The sequence below is a fragment of the Anomaloglossus baeobatrachus genome, chromosome 1, assembly GCF_048569485.1.
Source record: "Anomaloglossus baeobatrachus isolate aAnoBae1 chromosome 1, aAnoBae1.hap1, whole genome shotgun sequence".
Lineage (NCBI taxonomy): Eukaryota > Metazoa > Chordata > Amphibia > Anura > Aromobatidae > Anomaloglossus > Anomaloglossus baeobatrachus.
Window position 1 is genome coordinate 698,110,205 of NC_134353.1, and position 18,542 is coordinate 698,128,746.

General features: G+C 45.9%; 1 protein-coding gene across 2 annotated transcripts in view; it reads left to right on the forward strand.

The window, feature by feature from the left end:
• Positions 1–18,542, forward strand: part of BCR (BCR activator of RhoGEF and GTPase) — a 74,068-nt gene that overhangs the window by 29,672 nt on the left and 25,854 nt on the right. The window contains exons 3-7 of one of the 2 annotated variants that reach the window (XM_075320768.1): positions 347–451; positions 1,642–1,827; positions 9,835–9,942; positions 11,923–11,983; positions 12,182–12,234. In XM_075320768.1, coding sequence (XP_075176883.1) covers positions 347–451; positions 1,642–1,827; positions 9,835–9,942; positions 11,923–11,983; positions 12,182–12,234 — 513 coding nt within the window. The remainder of the gene's footprint in view (positions 1–346; positions 452–1,641; positions 1,828–9,834; positions 9,943–11,922; positions 11,984–12,181; positions 12,235–18,542) is intronic. The other variant, XM_075320775.1, reaches the window with a different exon arrangement.

Genomic DNA, 18,542 nt, shown 5'->3' on the forward strand with positions numbered 1-18,542 from the left:
TTTACACATTAGCTATGAATATTTCTCCTTTCTCTGATATTCATACAGCAGTATTGCAATGCCAATGTATCGATGTTGTTGTTGTTGTTATTAATTATTATTATTATTATTAATAATAAACTCCTGTCTTGTCCCTTCCTGGGGGGATGGAGAGGAGGAATCAGATCAGGACTAGTGAGGAGCAGGACAACGAAGAAGACTCGGGCCTCTCCACCATCATGAGTATCTCTGTGGTTAGGGATCGCATAGGGCCCTGTAGCTTGAGGGACCGCTTAGGAGCCCCCATTTCCTGCTATCCCAGAGTCATCAAACAGTTTAGCTTTGATGGTTTCTCTCTCCTTTATAGAATGAGTTGGATCTGGAGAAAGGCTTGGAGATGAGGAAATGGGTCCTGTCTGCAATTTTGGCTAGTGAAGAAACTTATCTGAGTCATCTGGAAGCTTTGCTGTTGGTAAGTGTATATGTAGCACCCAGGGATATGGGGTACTCGGTTCCAGGCAGTGTCTCTATTGGGAATGTCACGGTGGTGGCTGTTACCCGGTTCCGTGCCCTGTTCCCTTTTTTTGTAATGGGGATATTTACAGGGGAGACTAAAATAATGTTCACTTGTGACACCACTTGCGGTGTTGCGGCTAAGTATAGGGAGCCGCCGGTGCAGAATGTCTCTAATCGGCTGATGATATTGGCAGCTAGAATGGTAGACCCTCCGCAAGTAGGGTTTTGCCCCAAAGGGTGTATGGTGCAGTGGGCGTCGGAAGAAGGTAGTCCGCACAGGTGTTCAGTGCAACTGGTTTACTTACTGCTGAAGATGTTAACTGGTTGCCCAAGGCCGGCTGGTTTCGCCTCCAGATCTTCATCCCAGTGCCAGTCTGTTTCTCTGGTACCTTCTTCCCCTGCACCTGTCTCTGGTAAGTGGGTCCCCGTGGTATAGAACAACTGGGGGTCCCCTTTCTGTGGTTTGTCCACCTCTGTTCACCTGATGGTAGCGTGAACCCTGTGGGGTTGGAGTCTCTGGTCCTGTCCCCAGTTCTCCCTTTGCTACTGAGTCTTCGGATTCTTTAGGGTCAGCAAGGTTCTTGATGGTCCCCTTGCTGTGCAGGTGTTAACAGGTCGACTTGAAACTCTTTCCTGTCCTAGGGTCCTGTACCCCGTCGGTGCGTAGTTCCGGGAGTACTCCACCGGCAATCACTTCTCTTGGGTACCAGGTCACCGTTCACCCTGCGTTAGTACGTCTCCTCACGTCCACCTTTACACTCCTCTCTTCTCAAACTCACTACTGACTTCCTGTGTTTTCTCTGTCCACAGTCTGCCCCTCCCCCTGGTCGACTAGTGGACTGGATTGGCTCCACCTTTAGGCGGCCGTTCATTGGTCCCACCCTAGCTGGGTATCACTGTATGGGGGAATGTCGGAGAAAACTGGGATTACCTGGATTTTTGGGGGTACCGGCACTGGGGCTCTGGGTCCCTAAGGGGGTAGGCCCTGCATCCTTGTGGGGATGCAGAACCTTGTAGCACAGTGATGGTTTCAGGGACGCTACATATGTATAGATATTACTGTGCTTTTCATCACCAAGTCATTTATACAAGTATCCAATGCCACCTTTTTCTTCTTCTTCTTTTTTTTTTTTTTTTTTTTTTTAGCCAATGAAACCTCTTAAAGCAGCAGCAACCACTTCACAACCAGTTTTGACCATCCAGCAGATCGAAATTATTTTCTTCAAAGTTCCAGAGTTGTATGAGATCCACAAGGAATTTTATGATGCCTTGTTCCCTCGCGTCCAAAAATGGAGTCATCAGCAACGAGTTGGGGATCTTTTCCAAAAACTGGTGAGTGAAGAATCTCAGATGCAATTTAGTGTTTAGGCTGCTTTCACACTATGTTTTTTTAACATGCGTTATAAACATTTTTTTGCTGCAAAAGTGGATCCTGTTTTTCTAAAGAAAAACGCATGCAAACGCAAGTGTTATTTTACAGGATCCTGCCACTTGAACTTTATGGGCGGGCATTGGAGTCATGCGATCAGGAGTCAGTGGAACTGAACGTGATAGACTGGAAATTCAGATGCCGCTGGGGAAAAAAAGAGAGAGGACAACAGGGAGGAGGAGGACAGGGAGAGAGAGAGGACAACAGGGAGGAGGAGGACAGGGGGAGAGAGAGAGAGAGCGAGAGGACAACAGGGAGGAGGAGGACAGGGAGAGAGAGAGAGAGAGGACAACAGGGAGGAGGAAGACAGGGAGAGAGAGAGAGGACATCAGGGAGGAGGAGGACAGGGAGAGAGAGAGAGGACAACAGGGAGGAGGAGGACAGGGAGAGAGAGAGAGGACAGGGAGAGAGAGAGAGAGAGAGAGAGAGAGAGAGAGAGAGAGAGAGAGAGAGAGAGAGAGGACAACAGGGAGGAGGAGGACAGGGAGAGAGAGAGAGAGAGGACAACAGGGAGGAGGAGGACAGGGGGGGGGAGGGAGGACAACAGGGAGGACAGGGACAGGGAGAGAGAGAGAGAGAGAGAGAGAGGACAACAGGGAGGAGGAGGACAGGGAGAGAGAGAATGAAACAAACTCCCTCTCTGTGGTTTCTGGGCATGCTCAGTACACCAAACAGGATCCTGTTTATCAGTATACCACCGTTCACATGCGTTTTCGTGCAGTTTTGTCAGAATGCAGCGCCTTGCAGTATTTGGACGCAGCTCAAAAATGCTACAAGTAGCGTTTTTAACCCCTTCACCCCCGGCCACTAAAACACCCTAATGACCAGGCCATTTTTTGCAATTCTGACCAGTGTCACTTTGACAGGTTAGAACTCTGGAACGCTTCAACGGATCCTGGCGATTCTGAGATTGTTTTTTCATTACATATTGTACTTCATGTCAGTGGTAAATTTAGGCCGATATTTTTTGCGTTTATTTGTGAAAATTTAGGAAAGTTTGCGAAAATTATGAAAATTTCGCAATTTTCAAACTTTGAAAATTTATGCCCAGAAATCTGAGAGATATGTCACACAAAATAGTTAATAAATAAACTTTCCCACTTGTCTACTTTTCCATCAGCGCAATTTTCGAAAAACAAAATTTTTTTTCGTTAGGAAGTTAGAAGGGGTCAAAGGTCATCAGCAATTTCTCATTTTTCCAACAAAATTTACAAAAGAATTTTTTTTTTTTAGGGACCACGCCACATTTGAAGTGACTTTGAGAGGCCGAGGTGACAGAAAATACCCAAAAGTGACCCAATTCTAAAAACTGCACCCCTCACACTGCTCAAAACCACATCCAAGAAGTTTATTAACCCTTTAGGTGCTTCACAGGAACCAAAGCAATGTGGAAGGAAAAAATGAAAATTTTACTTTTTAACACAAAAATGTTACTTTAGCCATAAAATTTTCATTTTTACAAGGGAGAAAAGAGAAAGTGCACCAACAATTTATTGTGCATTTTCTCCTGAGTACGCTGATACCGCATATGTGGTAAAAATAAATTGTTTGGGCGCACGGCAGAGGTCGAAAGGGAAGGAGCGCCATTTGAATTTTTGAACGCAACATTAGCTGCACTCATTAGTGGACGCCATGTCGGGTTTGAAGACCCCCTGAGGTGCCTAAACAATGGAGCTCCCCCACAAGTGACCCCATTTTGGAAACTAGAGCCCTCAAATAATTTTTCTAGATGTTTGGTGAGCACTTTGAACACCTGGGGGCTTCACAGAACTTTATATCGTTGAGCCGTGAAAAGAAAACAAATTTTTTTTACCACAAAACGGTTGCTTCAACTAGGTAGCTTTTTTTTTCACAAGGGTATCAGGAAAAAATTCACCATGAAATTTATAGTGCATTTTTTCCTGAGTACGGCGATACCTCATATGTGGTGGAAAGTAATTGTTTGGGTGCATGGCGGGGCTCAGAACAGAAGGAACGCCATTTGACAGCAAAATTGGTTGGAATCATTAGCGGACGCCATGTCACGTTTGGAGACCCCCCCCTGAGGTGCCTAAACAGTGGAGCTCCCCCACAAGTGACCCCATTTTAGAAACTAGACCCCTCAAGGAGTTTATGTAAATGTTTAGCGAGCCCCAAGGGGCTCCACAGAAGTTAATAATGTTGAGCCAGGAATACAATTTTTTTTTTTTTTTTTTTTTTTTTTTTCACCACAAAACTGTCACTTGAACCAGGTAGCTTTTTTTTCCACAAGGGTATGAGGAAAAAATGCACCATAAAATGTATTGTGCAATTTCTCCTGAGTACGCAGATACCTCATATGTGGTGGAAAGTAATTGTTTGGGCGCATGGCTGGGCTCAGAAGAGAAGGAACGCCATTTGGCAGCAAAATTGGTTGGAATCATTAGTGGACACCATGTCACGTTTGGAGACCCTCTATGGTGCCTAAACAGTGGAGCTCCCCCACAAATTACCCCATTTTGGAACTAGACCCCCTCAAGGAATTTATCTAGATATTTGGTGAGCCCCTTGTACCCCCAGGGGCTCCACAGAAGTTGATAACGTTAAACCGTGAAAATTATTTTTTTTTTAACCAAATTTTTTGCATCAATCAGGTAGTTTGTTTTTTTTTTTTTTACAACGGTATCAGGAGAAACTGCGCCATAAAATGTATTGTGCAATTTTTCCTGAGTACGTAGATACCTCATATGTGGTGGAAAGTAATTGTTTGGGCGCATGGCAGGGCTCAGAAGAGAAGGAACGCCATTTGACTTTTCAAACGCACAGACGCGGTGCACTGATCGGCCGCTGCAGGACGCATGGTCGGATGAAATACAAAAAGCGTCGGGGATACGTAAAAAAAAAGTCACGCCAAAAATTGACCATGGATGCAGATACGTTATGTGCATCCCTGATCAGCACTTGGCGGGACGCACGGACAGATGCGATACAAAAAGCGTCGCAGATACGGAAAAAAGTCACGCCAAAAATTGAGCAGGGATGCCGATCCGTTATGTGCATCCCTGATTAGCGCTCGGTGGGACGCACGGACGGATGAGGTGTAAAAATGGACAGGGAATACAGGAAAAAAAAAAAGTCATACTCACAGTACCCAGAGGATCACTGACCAGAAGTCAGCTGCAGGAGGAACAGCTGTACAGGAGCAGCAGGCAGGAGGTTGGGCAGATCAGCAGAATGCCCAGGAAGGACCCAGCAATGGAGGCAGATGTGATCGGGCCAGTTAAGACCTCGGACGACGGTGAAGACAGGTAAGAGGACGTCGGGAGAGAGCAGGGGGGGTGGGAGGGGGGGGGAGAGCAGAGGGGGAGACCGGAGAGGGAGCTGCAGAAGCAGAATAGAGATAATGGGGGAGGCAGTCAGATCGCGGGGGGAGCAGATCGGGATGTCGGGGGGGGGGGGAGATCGGGGCGTGGGGGGGCAGATCGCAGGGGGGCAGGGGCCAACACGGGAGCACGCAGGGGGCAACACTGGAGCGCGCACGGGCTGCAAGGTGAGCACAGTACTCACGTGCAGCAGGAGCGGTGACCTCAGCCACGGCGGCGGCAGCAGCGGTGGCGTGGTACCACAAGTACAAGCACGCTGCAGACATGTTGGGGGAGAGCTCGCAGGACAGGCCTGGGGGGGCGGCCACCGGCAGATCAGACTGCCCCACTGCACACTGATTGGAGCGATTGCGCGTCATAGCACGATCGCTCCAATCAGTGCTGCAGGGGCTGGGGGCGACATTTTAGAGCTCCGGCTATGATTTGTTGAAGCTGCTAGAGCAGATCATAGCCGGATCTCACAGTATCGCAGTAATTCTGGCATTATTTTTGCCGAAATTAGTGCGAACTATATGGTTGGCGGTTCAGATTTGAACAGCCAATCACATCGATCGTCGATAGGGGGTGGCGATGCCACCGCCCCTGGGGTCAAGCAGAGGTCCCCTGCTGTAAGAAACAGCAGGGGACATCATTTGAAAGCCGTTGCTATGGCCACTGCAATCCAATGAAGTTTAGGCCGTAAAATTACGTCCCTGGTCGTTAAGTCACGTTAAAATAGGACGTCATTTTACTGCCCGCGGTCGTGAAGAGGTTAAACAATGTTAAAAAACTGCAAGTCGCTGGATTCTGACAAAACTGCACGCAAACGCAGGTGAACGCATGTTGACGCAAGACCATTGCAAATGCATTGAAATGAAAACGTATTTGCACTGGATCCGCTTTTGCAGCAAAAAAACGTTCAGGACGCATGTTAAAAAAACGTAGTGTGAAAGCAGCCTTATAAGTCCTGATAGTTTTCCTGGGAAGAAAATATTTTTAAAACAATGTTTTTTGTTTATATATACAGTATAATCTGATGTAAAAATGTTCCTTGATGTGGTGTAAGTGCTCTGTAATCCCGATCCTCTACTGTTGGGCGCTCTCCTGCTGTATAACAGGACTGTATATGTGTACAATCTCATTGAGTGAGTGAATCTCTGTTACACTAGATAAATCAATACTTATTTCTTTTTCGCTCCTAATTGGGAGACCCAGACAGTGGGTGTATAGCTACTGCCCTCTGGAGGCCGCACAAAGAACTACACTTAAAAGTGTAAGGCCCCTCCCCTTCTGGCTATACACCCTCCCGTAGGAGTACAGATTCCTCAGTTTTAGCTTTGTGCGCAAGGAGGTCAGACACGCACGCATAGCTCCATTGTTTTTAGTCAGCAGCAGCTGCTGACTATGTCGGATGGAAGAAAAGAGGGCCCATACAGGGCTCCCAGCATGCTCCCTTCTCACCCCACTGTATGTCGGAGGTGTTTGTAAGGTTGAGGTACCCATTGCGGGTACGGCGGCAGGAGCCCACATGCTGATTCCTTCCCCATCCCTTTTTACAGGGCTCTGGGTGAAGTGGGATTTACTGGTCTCCAGGCACTGAGACCGTGCTCCATCTACAGCCCCTGGAGAAGATGCTGGATGGAGCGGAGTACATCAGGGACATGGCCCTGCTTCCTCAAGGTACTCTGTGTCCCCGTGCATTTGGCGCTCACACCGCAGCATGCTGGGTGTTGTAGTGCGCCGGGGGACATCAGCGCTACGGCGCTTGTGCCATGGCCTCATTCAGCTTCGCTGAAGCAGGCACACTTATAGGAATCGGTCGCGCCGGCCGCTGGGACTGCGGCGCGGCTGGCACTTGTGGTGCGCCGGGGACTTCAGCGCGGCCCGCGCTTTTACGGCGGCCGCGCTGATAACTCGAGTCCCCGGCTTTTGCGGCCTGCTTCCGTTCGTTCCCGCCCCCGGACCTGCCAGTCAGGAGAGGGGCGGGACGCTGGCCACGTCTAGGAATCGGTCACGCCGGCCGCTGGGACTGCGGCGCGGCTGGCACTTGTGGTGCGCCGGGGACTTCAGCGCGGCCCGCGCTTTTACGGCGGCCGCGCTGATAACTCGAGTCCCCGGCTTTTGCGGCCTGCTTCCGTTCGTTCCCGCCCCCAGACCTGCCAGTCAGGAGAGGGGCGGGACGCTGGCCAGTGCATCAGCGCCGAGGGCTGGAGTCGTTTTTACATACTCCAGCCCTCACAATCGGCACAGAGGGGACACTGTTTCCCGCACTTTTGTTTGGGAACTCCCACGGACCGCCCCTCTCCACAGACGCCGGCAGCCATTCCTGCTGACACGCTGAGCTGCAGAGGGGAGCCGGGGAGACCCAGACAAGGAAAGCAGAGCGTCCACCATATCCGCAGTTCACATCCCAGGCGTGGAAAACTGGGAAGCAGACTTTCTCAGTCGCCAGGGCATGGACGCAGGAGAATGGTCCCTTCACCCGGACGTGTTTCAGCAGATCTGTTGCCGCTGGGGGACGCCGGACGTCGATCTGATGGCGTCACGGCACAACAACAAGGTCCCAGTTTTCGTGGCACGGTCTCACGATCACCGAGCACTGGCGGCAGACGCCTTGGTTCAGGATTGGTCGCAATTCCGACTCCCCTATGTGTTCCCACCTCTAGCATTGTTACCCAGAGTTCTCCGGAAAATCAGGTCCGACTGCCATCGAGCCATACTCGTCGCTCCAGATTGGCCAAGAAGGTCGTGGTACCCGGATCTGTGGCATCTCACGGTAGGCCAACCGTGGACACTACCAGACCGTCCAGATTTGCTGTCTCAAGGGCCGTTTTTCCATCTGAATTCTGCGGCCCTGAACCTGACTGTGTGGCCATTGAGTCCTGGATCCTAGCGGCCTCAGGTTTATCTCATGAGGTTGTTGCCACAATGAGACAGGCTAGAAAACCATCCTCAGCTAAGATCTATCACAGAACGTGGAAGATATTCTTAGCGTGGTGCTTGGCTCAAGGGTTTTCTCCCTGGCCATTTGCATTGCCAATTTTTCTTTCCTTCCTGCAGTCTGGGTTGGAAAAAGGTTTGTCGCTTAGCTCTCTTAAGGGTCAAGTCTCCGCGCTATCCGTATTCTTTCAGAAGCGCTTGGCACGGCTTTCTAAAGTACGCACGTTTCTCCAAGGAGTTTGTCATATCGTTCCTCCTTACAGACGGCCATTGGAACCCTGGGATCTGAACAAGGTTCTCATTGCTCTCCAGAAGCCGCCTTTCGAGCCTTTGAAAGAGGTTCCCCTTTCTCTGCTTTCACAAAAGGTAGTTTTTCTTGTGGCGGTCACGTCTCTTCGAAGAGTGTCCGAGCTAGCGGCGTTATCTTGCAAATCTCCCTTCCTGGTGTTTCACCAAGACAAGGTAGTACTGCGTCCAATTCCAGAGTTTTCTCCCAAGGTGGTTTCTTCCTTTCATCTCAATCAGGATATCACTTTGCCATCTTTGTGTCCGCATCCAGTTCACCAATTTGAAAAGGGTTTACATCTGTTGGACCTGGTGAGAGCACTCAGGATTTACATTTCTCGCACGGCGGCTCTACGCCGTTCTGATGCGCTCTTTGTCCTAGTCGCTGGTCAGCATAAGGGATCGCAAGCTTCCAAATCCACCCTGGCGCGGTGGATCAAGGAACCAATTCTTCACACATACCGTTCTGCTGGGCTTCCGATTCCATCTGGACTGACGGCCCATTCTACCAGAGCCGTGGGTGCGTCCTGGGCATTGCGGCATCAGGCTACGGCTCAGCAAGTGTGCCAAGCGGCTACCTGGTCGAGTCTGCACACGTTTACCAAACACTATCAAGTGCATACCTACGCTTCGGCAGATGCCAGCCTAGGTAGACAGGTCCTTCAGGCGGCGGTGGCCCACCTGTAGGAAGAGGCTGTCTGACAGCCCGTTCATGTGGTATCTTTTTACCCACCCAGGGACTGCTTTTGGACGTCCCACTGTCTGGGTCTCCCAATTAGGAGCGAAAAAGAAGGGAATTTTGTTTACTTACCGTAAATTCCTTTTCTTCTAGCTCCAATTGGGAGACCCAGCACCCGCCCTATTTGTTCTTAGGGTTTCGTTTTTTCGGGTGCACATGTTGTTCATGTTGTTTCTTAAGTTCTCCGATCGTGTTATCGGATTGAATTTGTTTTTGAAACTGTTATTGGCTTTCCTCCTTCTTGCTTTGGTACTAAAACTGAGGAATCTGTACTCCTACGGGAGGGTGTATAGCCAGAAGGGGAGGGGCCTTACACTTTTAAGTGTAGTTCTTTGTGCGGCCTCCAGAGGGCAGTAGCTATACACCCACTGTCTGGGTCTCCCAATTGGAGCTAGAAGAAAAGGAATTTACGGTAAGTAAACAAAATTCCCTTCTTTGCACTTGAAGAGAATTTAGAAGTTTTATGATGTTATACAAGTAGGTGAGGACTAATAAACTTCGCCATCTTTTTTTCCGATTATTATATAACTATTTACATGTGCCTTAGTTCCCATTTTCACTCTACACCATTATTTTTACATTATTTTTCACCTTTTTAATTCTTTCTCCGCGCTCTCCATATACAGGCCAGCCAGCTGGGTGTGTATCGCGCCTTTGTTGACAACTATGAGGTTGCTATGGAAACGGCAGAGAAATGTTGTCAAGCTAACGCTCAGTTTGCTGAAATTTCCGAGGTGAGAAGAGCATTCATCCCTTCAATCTTAAAATAAAATTGTGCAACGTAAAAAAATCATTTTTAGTGAATTTGTGATTTCATGATTACTCTCTTGCTATCTGCTGTGCAGTTTTAAAGGGGTTTTGCCATAACTGACACCTATTAGCTACTCGCAGGATAAGGGATAATGTTTGATTATTGTGGGAGCAACTATTGGAGACCACCTCGCTCGCTAGAACGGGGATCCCGAACCCTATCTTTCCACATCTTTGGACGACTGCAGAGACAAGGAGTTTGAACCAGGCAGTCCTCGAATTTCACTCCTTCGTACTTCTCCTTACTGTGCAATAGGGGGCTATGGAGTGGCTCTGAAGTCCGCTACCCCCTCTACCTTCATTCTAGTGACTGGTCAGGAAACCATTGGTGGTGACCCCAGCTATGAAACTTTTATCAACACTATTGTAGATATGTCTCATTGTAGCAAAAACCTTATGGTAAAATCAGGACATCCTAACATGCACTTGATCATCTTGTATGAAATTCATCTTTCACAAGAATAGAGGGTACTCCCGACCGTCCTTTGATGTTATTGTCTATCCTTGTACAATGATTTATGAAAGTATTCACCCCCTTGGCTTTTTACCTATTTTGTTACATTACAACCTGTGTTTAATTATTTTTGTAGTCCGATTTTGTGTTTTATACATTAGCACTAAGTAGACTAAGTTGGCGAAGCTAACTGAGAAAAATATAGGCAAAAATTAGATATATGGGATAACTAAATAAAAATTGCCATGTGTATATGTATTCACCACTTTTGCTATGAAGCCCCCCCCTCCTCCCCCAAAAGCTTTTACTTACAGACAAAATTAGAAGGGCTCATTTTGATTTTGACAAAAGACATGTGGGAGACTCCCCAAATATATGGAAGAAGATGTTGTGGTCAGATGAGACCAAACTTGAACTTTTTGGTGACCAGGTAAACGCTATGTCTAACGCCAAAACAACACAGATCATCACCCCAAGAATACCATCCCCACAGTGAAACATGGTGGTGGCAGCATCATGCTGTGGTGATGTTTTTCGGTAGCAGGGACAAGGAAAATGGTTCGAGTCAAGGGAAGATGAATGGTGAAAAATACAGGGATATTCTTGAGCAAAACTTGATTGTCAATTATTTGAGACTAGAATGGAGTTTCACCTTCCAACAAGATGATGACCCAAAGCATACAGCTAAAGCAACACTCGAGTGGTTTAAGGGGAAACGTGTAAATGTATTGGAGTGGCCTAGTCAAAATGCAGACCTTAATTCAATTGAGAATCTGTGACCAGAACTTCAAGATTGCTGTACACCAGAGGAAACCATCTATCTTGAAGGAGCTAGAGCAGTTTTTCCTTGAGGAATGGGCAAAAATCCCAGTGGCGAGATGTGGAAAGCTCATAGAGACTTATCCAAATCGATTTGAAGCTGTAATTGCCAAACGGAGGCTCTACAAAGTACTGACTTTAGGGGGAGTGAATAGTTATACACACTGAAGTTTTCAGTTACTTTGTCCTATTTGTTGTTTGCGTCACAATAAAAAGAAAACCAAATGGCCACAGTTGTAGGTATGTTTACATAATCCGATACAAACCCGTAAAAAAAACATTGAAATTTCAGGTTGTGATGTAGCAAAACCATGAAAATTGCAAAGGGGTGAATACTTTTGGAAGGCACTATAAACAAAATCATTTATTTAGGAGCCTTATTGGACCACAGTATGCATGCTAGATTTCCACTTGACTACTTATGGCTCGAAGAGTGTCTGTCTGTGCTTAGGAACCTCTACATGTATTCTGTGTGCAATCAAGTCTAAATAAACATTAATTTTCCAAGTAATTTTGGTTCACATTTGCTCTTAATTCAGCCATGTACAGAGATTTTCTGTTTTTATTAAATCCAGGATGGAACTTAAATGAAATAAAAGTATCCTGAATATCATGCCATTTTTATTTCTAGAATTTAAGAGCCAGAAGCACACGTGAGTCCAAGGAGCAGCCAGCTAAAACCTCCCTGGAGGGTGAGTTATTGCACTTGTAAAGGGTTTGGGATGGGCTGGTTGGCATTGTTAGGGCAGGACATTTTGGGATTTTCAGACACAAACTTATAATGGCCAAAGTGGTGTTGACAGGAATGCTGGAATATTGGATAGTCCTGGGTGTGTCATCCTGTTTTATGCTGTAATGGTAAAGTGTGCCACCCTGTCTGTTCTTTGTAGCTCTGCTGTATAAGCCAGTGGATCGTGTGACACGCAGCACACTAGTTCTACATGTGAGTGATTTTATATTATATACCACTATATCTTATATAATCTCATTATACAACTTTACAATGATGCATCCCTCATTGGGTATCCCCCAGTGGCTTTTGTCTAAAAAAGAGGACCTTTCACAAAATTTTCCATGTTGAATATGAAACCCGATAAAATAGTGGCTGTAGATTATTTATTTATTTATATTATATATATATATATATATATATATATATATATATATATATATATATATATATATATATATATATATATATATATATATATAATTATTTATATTTCGCCTCCCCAGTGCAGAGATATTAGCAATCAAAATATTGGGACCCTGATCAGTCTTCCTCTGCACTACGTTGCTCTCATATTAAATAGCCGGAACCAGCTGACGGATTCCTTTTAAGTCCAGATGCATGTTAGGCTAGTTTCACACTTGCGTTGAACGGCATCCGTTGCATTGCGTTGTGTAACGGATGCGTTGCATATAATGGCACAGCGGATGCACCGGATCGTACAAAACGGAAAGCTTTTTTTGAATTTTTTTTTTTTCTTCTTTACAGTTTTACCGGCAGCAGACTATTGTGAATGATCAGCTGATCACCCAGCGGCCGGGCCCTCAGCTGAGCGCTCTCACATGCTGGCTGCCGGGCGCTCAGCTGAACGTTCGGCCACCGAGAGACAAAATAAAGTTTCTGTGATAAAAGAAAAAAGATGAGCATGCGCAGTGAAAAATGGAGGATTCCACTGCTCAAAAAAGTTACATGCTGCGTTCCTTCTGCCCGGCGGAAGCAACGCAGCGTCGGCCAGCGGAAGCAACGCAGGTACTTTTGGTACAATTCGTGATCCATACAAGTCTGGGAAACAGCGGAATCCGTTAACGGATTCCGCTGTTTTCCAAAAGGGCGGATTGTGACTGAAGGTAATTAACGCAAGTGTGAAAGTACTCTTATCAGACAGTTGTCGCTGTCGGGTGTTCTTCTCCCTGTATGATGCCGACCAATCCTAAGCAGGCAGCAACGCTCAAAGAAAAAAAAATAATGGCCCACCTTAGCTTAGAGCAAGTTTTTCAGTGTGTGAGATGTAATGATACAGCTCTAGCCTCCTACATGAGTCAATGTGGGGGAGGGGGCAGTGCCGCTCATCTTTTCATAGCATGGTCACTTCTGCTGTACTGCCCCTCCCCCCACTCTGGCTGTTCAAAGTGTCAGGAAATCACACTTATGTGATTAGGGCAACTTGTAATCCGTCTTTAGTGAGCTCAGAGTAGGGTACCATTATATCTCACACAGGAGTAGTCCAGAACAGGCAGGTTACTCCTGTGTGACACATATGATACTCTGCTGTGGTGTTACCGCAGATTTATTACAAATTGCTCTGAGCACAGCATACTTAACCCCTTTACCACCCAGCCTGTTTTCACCTTCCTGACCATACCAATTGTTTCAATTCTGACCAGTGTCACTTTGAGGTTATAACTCTGGAACACTTTAATAAATCTCAGTGATTCTCAGACTATTTTTTTCATGACATATTGTACTGCATGTTAGTGGTAAGTTTATCACTATTTTTAGTGTTTATTTGTAAAAATATCAAATTTATCAAAAATGTTGAAAATATCGCAATTTTTAAACTTTTAATTTTTGGGCCCTGAAACCAGAGAGTTATGTTATGCAAAATAATTAACCCCTTCTCAACCGTGGGCAGTAAAGTTACGTCCTATTTTGATGTGACTTAACACCCAGAGATGTAACTTTACTGCCTAAAATTCATTTGATTGCCGTGTCCATAGCAATTGCTTTCAAATGATGCCACCTGGTGTTTCTTACAGCAGGAGGCCTTTGCTTGACCGCATCGCCACGCCCCAACCACGATCGGTGTGATTGGCTGTCCAATCACAGCAATCGCACTGTTTCACGCAAAATAAATTACTAAAATAGTGCGATCCAGCTATAATCTGTGCTACAGAAGCACTGACCATTGGTTGTAGGCCAGCAAACACTGCACCCCCCCTGTTGTGAATGTCATCTGAGTGGGTGCTGGTGTGGAGCTCCCTCTGGTGGTCAGGAATGGTAATGAAGCAGAGTTTGAATCTGTGATTCAGAAAGGTGATGGAATTAATTGGGAATCCAGTAAATCCTATTGCAGATCAGCCTAGTTTATTTAGGAGAGCATTTTGTGTCTGGCGGTCGCCGGTGATAGATGTTCCTGCCTGCTTCTGAAGATGGCTGGGAGTTTTCCCTTCTGGTTTTCCCATTTATTTGGTGCCTGAATCTACTCCAGATAAGATTACTGTTTCTGTGCTTAATTGCTGGATTTGTACTTGAGTCTTTTTGCATATTCCATTTAGTTCTGCGTTTGGTTTCTTCTATGTGAGGATCTGTCTTTCTGCTTTTGTGAGCAGGGCAGTTCTTCCAGCAAGAAAGGAGCTTGCTTTTGGATTATTTGCACTTTAGAATATTATTTTTCTTCTGTGATTATTAATGGGATTGTTCGTGATCGTCCACGGTTTAAAGTTTTGTTTGTTTGTTTTTTTTTTTTTGTTTTTGTTTTTTTTAAAAAAAAAGAGAAAAAAAAGAAAAAACCCAAATACTTTAAACCGTAAACGATCACGAAAAATCCCATTTATAAGGAAAAAACAAAACCACAAGAGTGGTTGGAAACTGAGCTGACCGCAATCCCCTATCTATCAGACAACACTAAAAGTGGCGGTGGGATGTTTCTAACACACCTAGACACCTCGTCACTGCCTGAGAAACTTGCTAAATCTCAAAGATAGAAATGAGGAATCCTAACTTGCCTCTGAGCAGTCCCCAAATAAACAGCAAGCCCCCAACATGCAACAACGATGATGTAAGAAAACACAATACTCAGAAAATATAGATCAGCAAAGGTGAGGCCCGACTTACTAGATAGAACAGGACAGATAACTGATTGCGGCCAGCAAAAAACCCTGTGGGGGGGGTCACATGTGGGGGGGGTTTCCACTATTTCCACAGTTTAGGCTCATCAGGGACTCTTCAAACGCAACATGGCATCCGCTAATGATGCCAGCTAATTTTGGTTTCAAACATTCAAATGGCGCTCCTTTCCTTCTGAGTCCCACTATGCGCCCAAACAATTGACTTCTACCACATATGTGTTATCTGCGTACTTAGGAGAAATTGCACAATTAATTTTATGGTGCATTTTTTCCTGATAACTTTGTGAAAAACAGCTATCTGGTTGAAGTAACAGTTTTTTGTTGAAGTTTTTTTTTCCTTATTTTCACGGCTCAATGTTTTAAACTTTTGTGAAGCCCCTGGTACTTCAAGGGGCTGACCATTAGATAAAAAAATTCCTTGAGGGGTCTAGTTTCCAAAATGAGGTCACTTGTGGGGGAGCTCCATTGTTTAGTCACTTCGGGGGGTCTCCAAACCCGACATGGTGCCGCTAATGAATCCAGCTAATTTTGCTTTCAAAAATTCGAATGACACTCTTTCCGTTCCAAGCCTTGCCATGCGCCTAAACAATTGATTTCCACCACATATATCGGCGTACTCAGGAGAAATTGCACCATAAATTTTATGATGCATTTTTTTCCTGATAGCCTTGTGAAAATGCTAAATTTTATGACTACGTTAATTTTTGTGTTAAAAAAAAAATTACATTTTTCATTTTTTCCTTCCACATTTTTTTGGTTCCTGTGAAACACTTAAAGGGTTAATAAACTTGGATGTGGTTTTGAGCAGTGTGAGGGGTGCAGTTTTTGGAGTGGTCTCACTTTTGGGTACTTTCTGTCACCTAAGCCTCTCAAATTCACTTCAAATGTGATGTGGCCCCTTTAAAATGTTTTTGTAAATTGTTGGGAAAAATTAGAAATTGCTGATGAACTTTTAACCGCTCTAAATTCCTAACCAAAAATGTTTCAAAAATGGTGCTGATAGAAAGTAGAAATGTGGTGAATGTTATTTATTAACCCCTTCACCCCCGGCCACTAAAACACCCTAATGACCGGGCCATTTTTGCAATGGTTTTGTAAATTTTGTTGGAAAAAATGAGAAATTGCTGATAAACTTTGATCCCTTCCAACTTCCTAACAAAATAAAATTTTGTTTAAAAATTTGCACTGGTGTAAAGTAGAGATGAGGGAAATGTTATTTAGTAACTATTGTGTGACATATCTCTCGGATTTATGGGCATAAAATTTTCAGTTTGAAAATTGCGAAATTTTCTCCAAATTTCCGAAAAGTTCACAAATAAACGCAAAAAATATCGGACCAAATTTACCACTATCGTGAAGAACAATATGTCACGAAAAAACCTTCTCAGAATCACCGGGATCCGTTGAAGCGTTCCAGAGTTATAACCTGTCAAAGTGACACTGCTCAGAATTGCAAAAAATGGCCCGGTCATTAGGGTGTTTTAGTGGCCGGGGGTGAATTAATAACCATTTCCCACTTGTCTACTTTACATCAGCACCAATTTTTTTGAAACATCATTTTTTTTTTGTTAGGAAGTTAGAAGGGGTCAAAGTTTATCAGCAATTTCTCCTTTTTCAAACTAAATTTACAAAACCATTTTTTAGGGACCACATCACATTTGAAGTGATTTTGAGACGTTTGAAACAGAAAATACCCAAAAGTGACCCCATTCTAAAAACTGCACCCCTCAAACTGCTCTAATTAACATCCAATAAGTTTATTAACCCTTTAGGTGCTTCACAGGAACTAAAGCAATGCAGAAGGAAAAAATTAAAATGTTACTTTTTACAATAAAAAAGTTGCTTTAACCCCAAATGGTTTCATTTTTACAAGGGTAACAATAGAAAATAGACCATACAATTTATTGTGCAATTTCTCCTGAGTACAGGGATACTACATATGTGGTGGAAAACTACTGTTTGGGTGTACGGATCAGAAGGGAAGGAGCACTTTGAATTTTGTTGGAATATTTTGGGCGTCCCATATCATATTGTCAGAGCCCCTGAGGTGCCAGAGAAGCAAAACCCCCCTTAAGCAAGCCCATTCTTCAATCCATTCATCTAGCGGTTCAGTAAGCATTATTTTACATAATTTTATACCACTGGGCAGTGAAGAAAGAATTTAAACTTTTTTTTTTTTTTTAGCGCCAAGTTTTTAATTTTTATAAAGGCTAATAAGGAACAAATGGACCATACAGTTTGTAGTGTAACTTTTCCTGAGTGCGCCAAACCCTTAATGTAATTGGAGTCAAATACAGTGAATGTAGCAAAATTAAAAATTGCAAATAAGCCCTTGTAATGCCCAGTACATTGCAGTGCCTGTACACTGTGCCCAGGTTTTGCTTCTGGAGACACACACCCTATAAATTAAGTGGCTCTCCTCACTACAAAATTATAAGAAAAACTCCTAAAAATACAATTTTTATTTATATTCAGTATTAAAAAGGGAAGATTCCCAACATTTACCGTATTTTTCGCTTTATAAGACGCACTTTTCCTCCCCAAATTTTGGGAGGAAAATGGGGGGTGCGTCTTATAAAGCGGTAGCGGGGGGGGGGGGTCCTGTCTGAAGCGATCGGGCGGGTGCCTGTGGCTGCATGCAAGCGGCCGGGTACCTGTACTTGCATGCAGCGGCAGCCGGGTACCCGTGGCTGTGTGCGGGCGGCAGCGGGTGCTGTGTGGGGTCGGCAGCCAGGTACCTGTGCTTGCATGCGGTGGCAGACGGGTACCCATGGCTGTGTGCGGGCGGCAGCCGGGTGCTGTGTGCGAGCGGCAGTCGGGTGACCGTGCAGGTACCCGGCTGCCGCCCTCACACAGTCACCCATCTGCCGCCCGCACACAGCCATGGGTACCCGGCTGCCACCGCACGCAAGCACAGGTACCCGGCGGCTTGTACGCAGAGTGGGCGGGCAGCCTGCTGGCTGCCACTCTGTGCATGCGGGGCGGGCGGCTGTGCAGCTTACCAGTTGTCCGCGGTCCCACTTTCAAATGATGGCGCCGGTGGAGCTCTTGGATGAGAGCTCCATCTGCGCACGCGCTGCTCCGGGAGTCAGCGCGTGCGCAGATGGAGCCCTTGGATGAGAGCTCCATCTGCGCATGCGTCGCTCCGGGCGCCATTACTTGAATCGGGACCGCGGACACACTCCACCACTGAGCCGTCGCCGCCGCTCCCACCACTGAGCCGCCGCCGCCGCCGCTGCCACCACTGAACCGGGACCGCGGACACACGCCACCACTGAGCAGTCCCTGCCGCTGCCACCACTGAGCAGTTGCCGCCGCTCCCACCACTGAGCCGCCGCCGCCGCCGCTGCCACCACTGAACCGGGACCGCGGACACTCACTGCACCGGCCTGC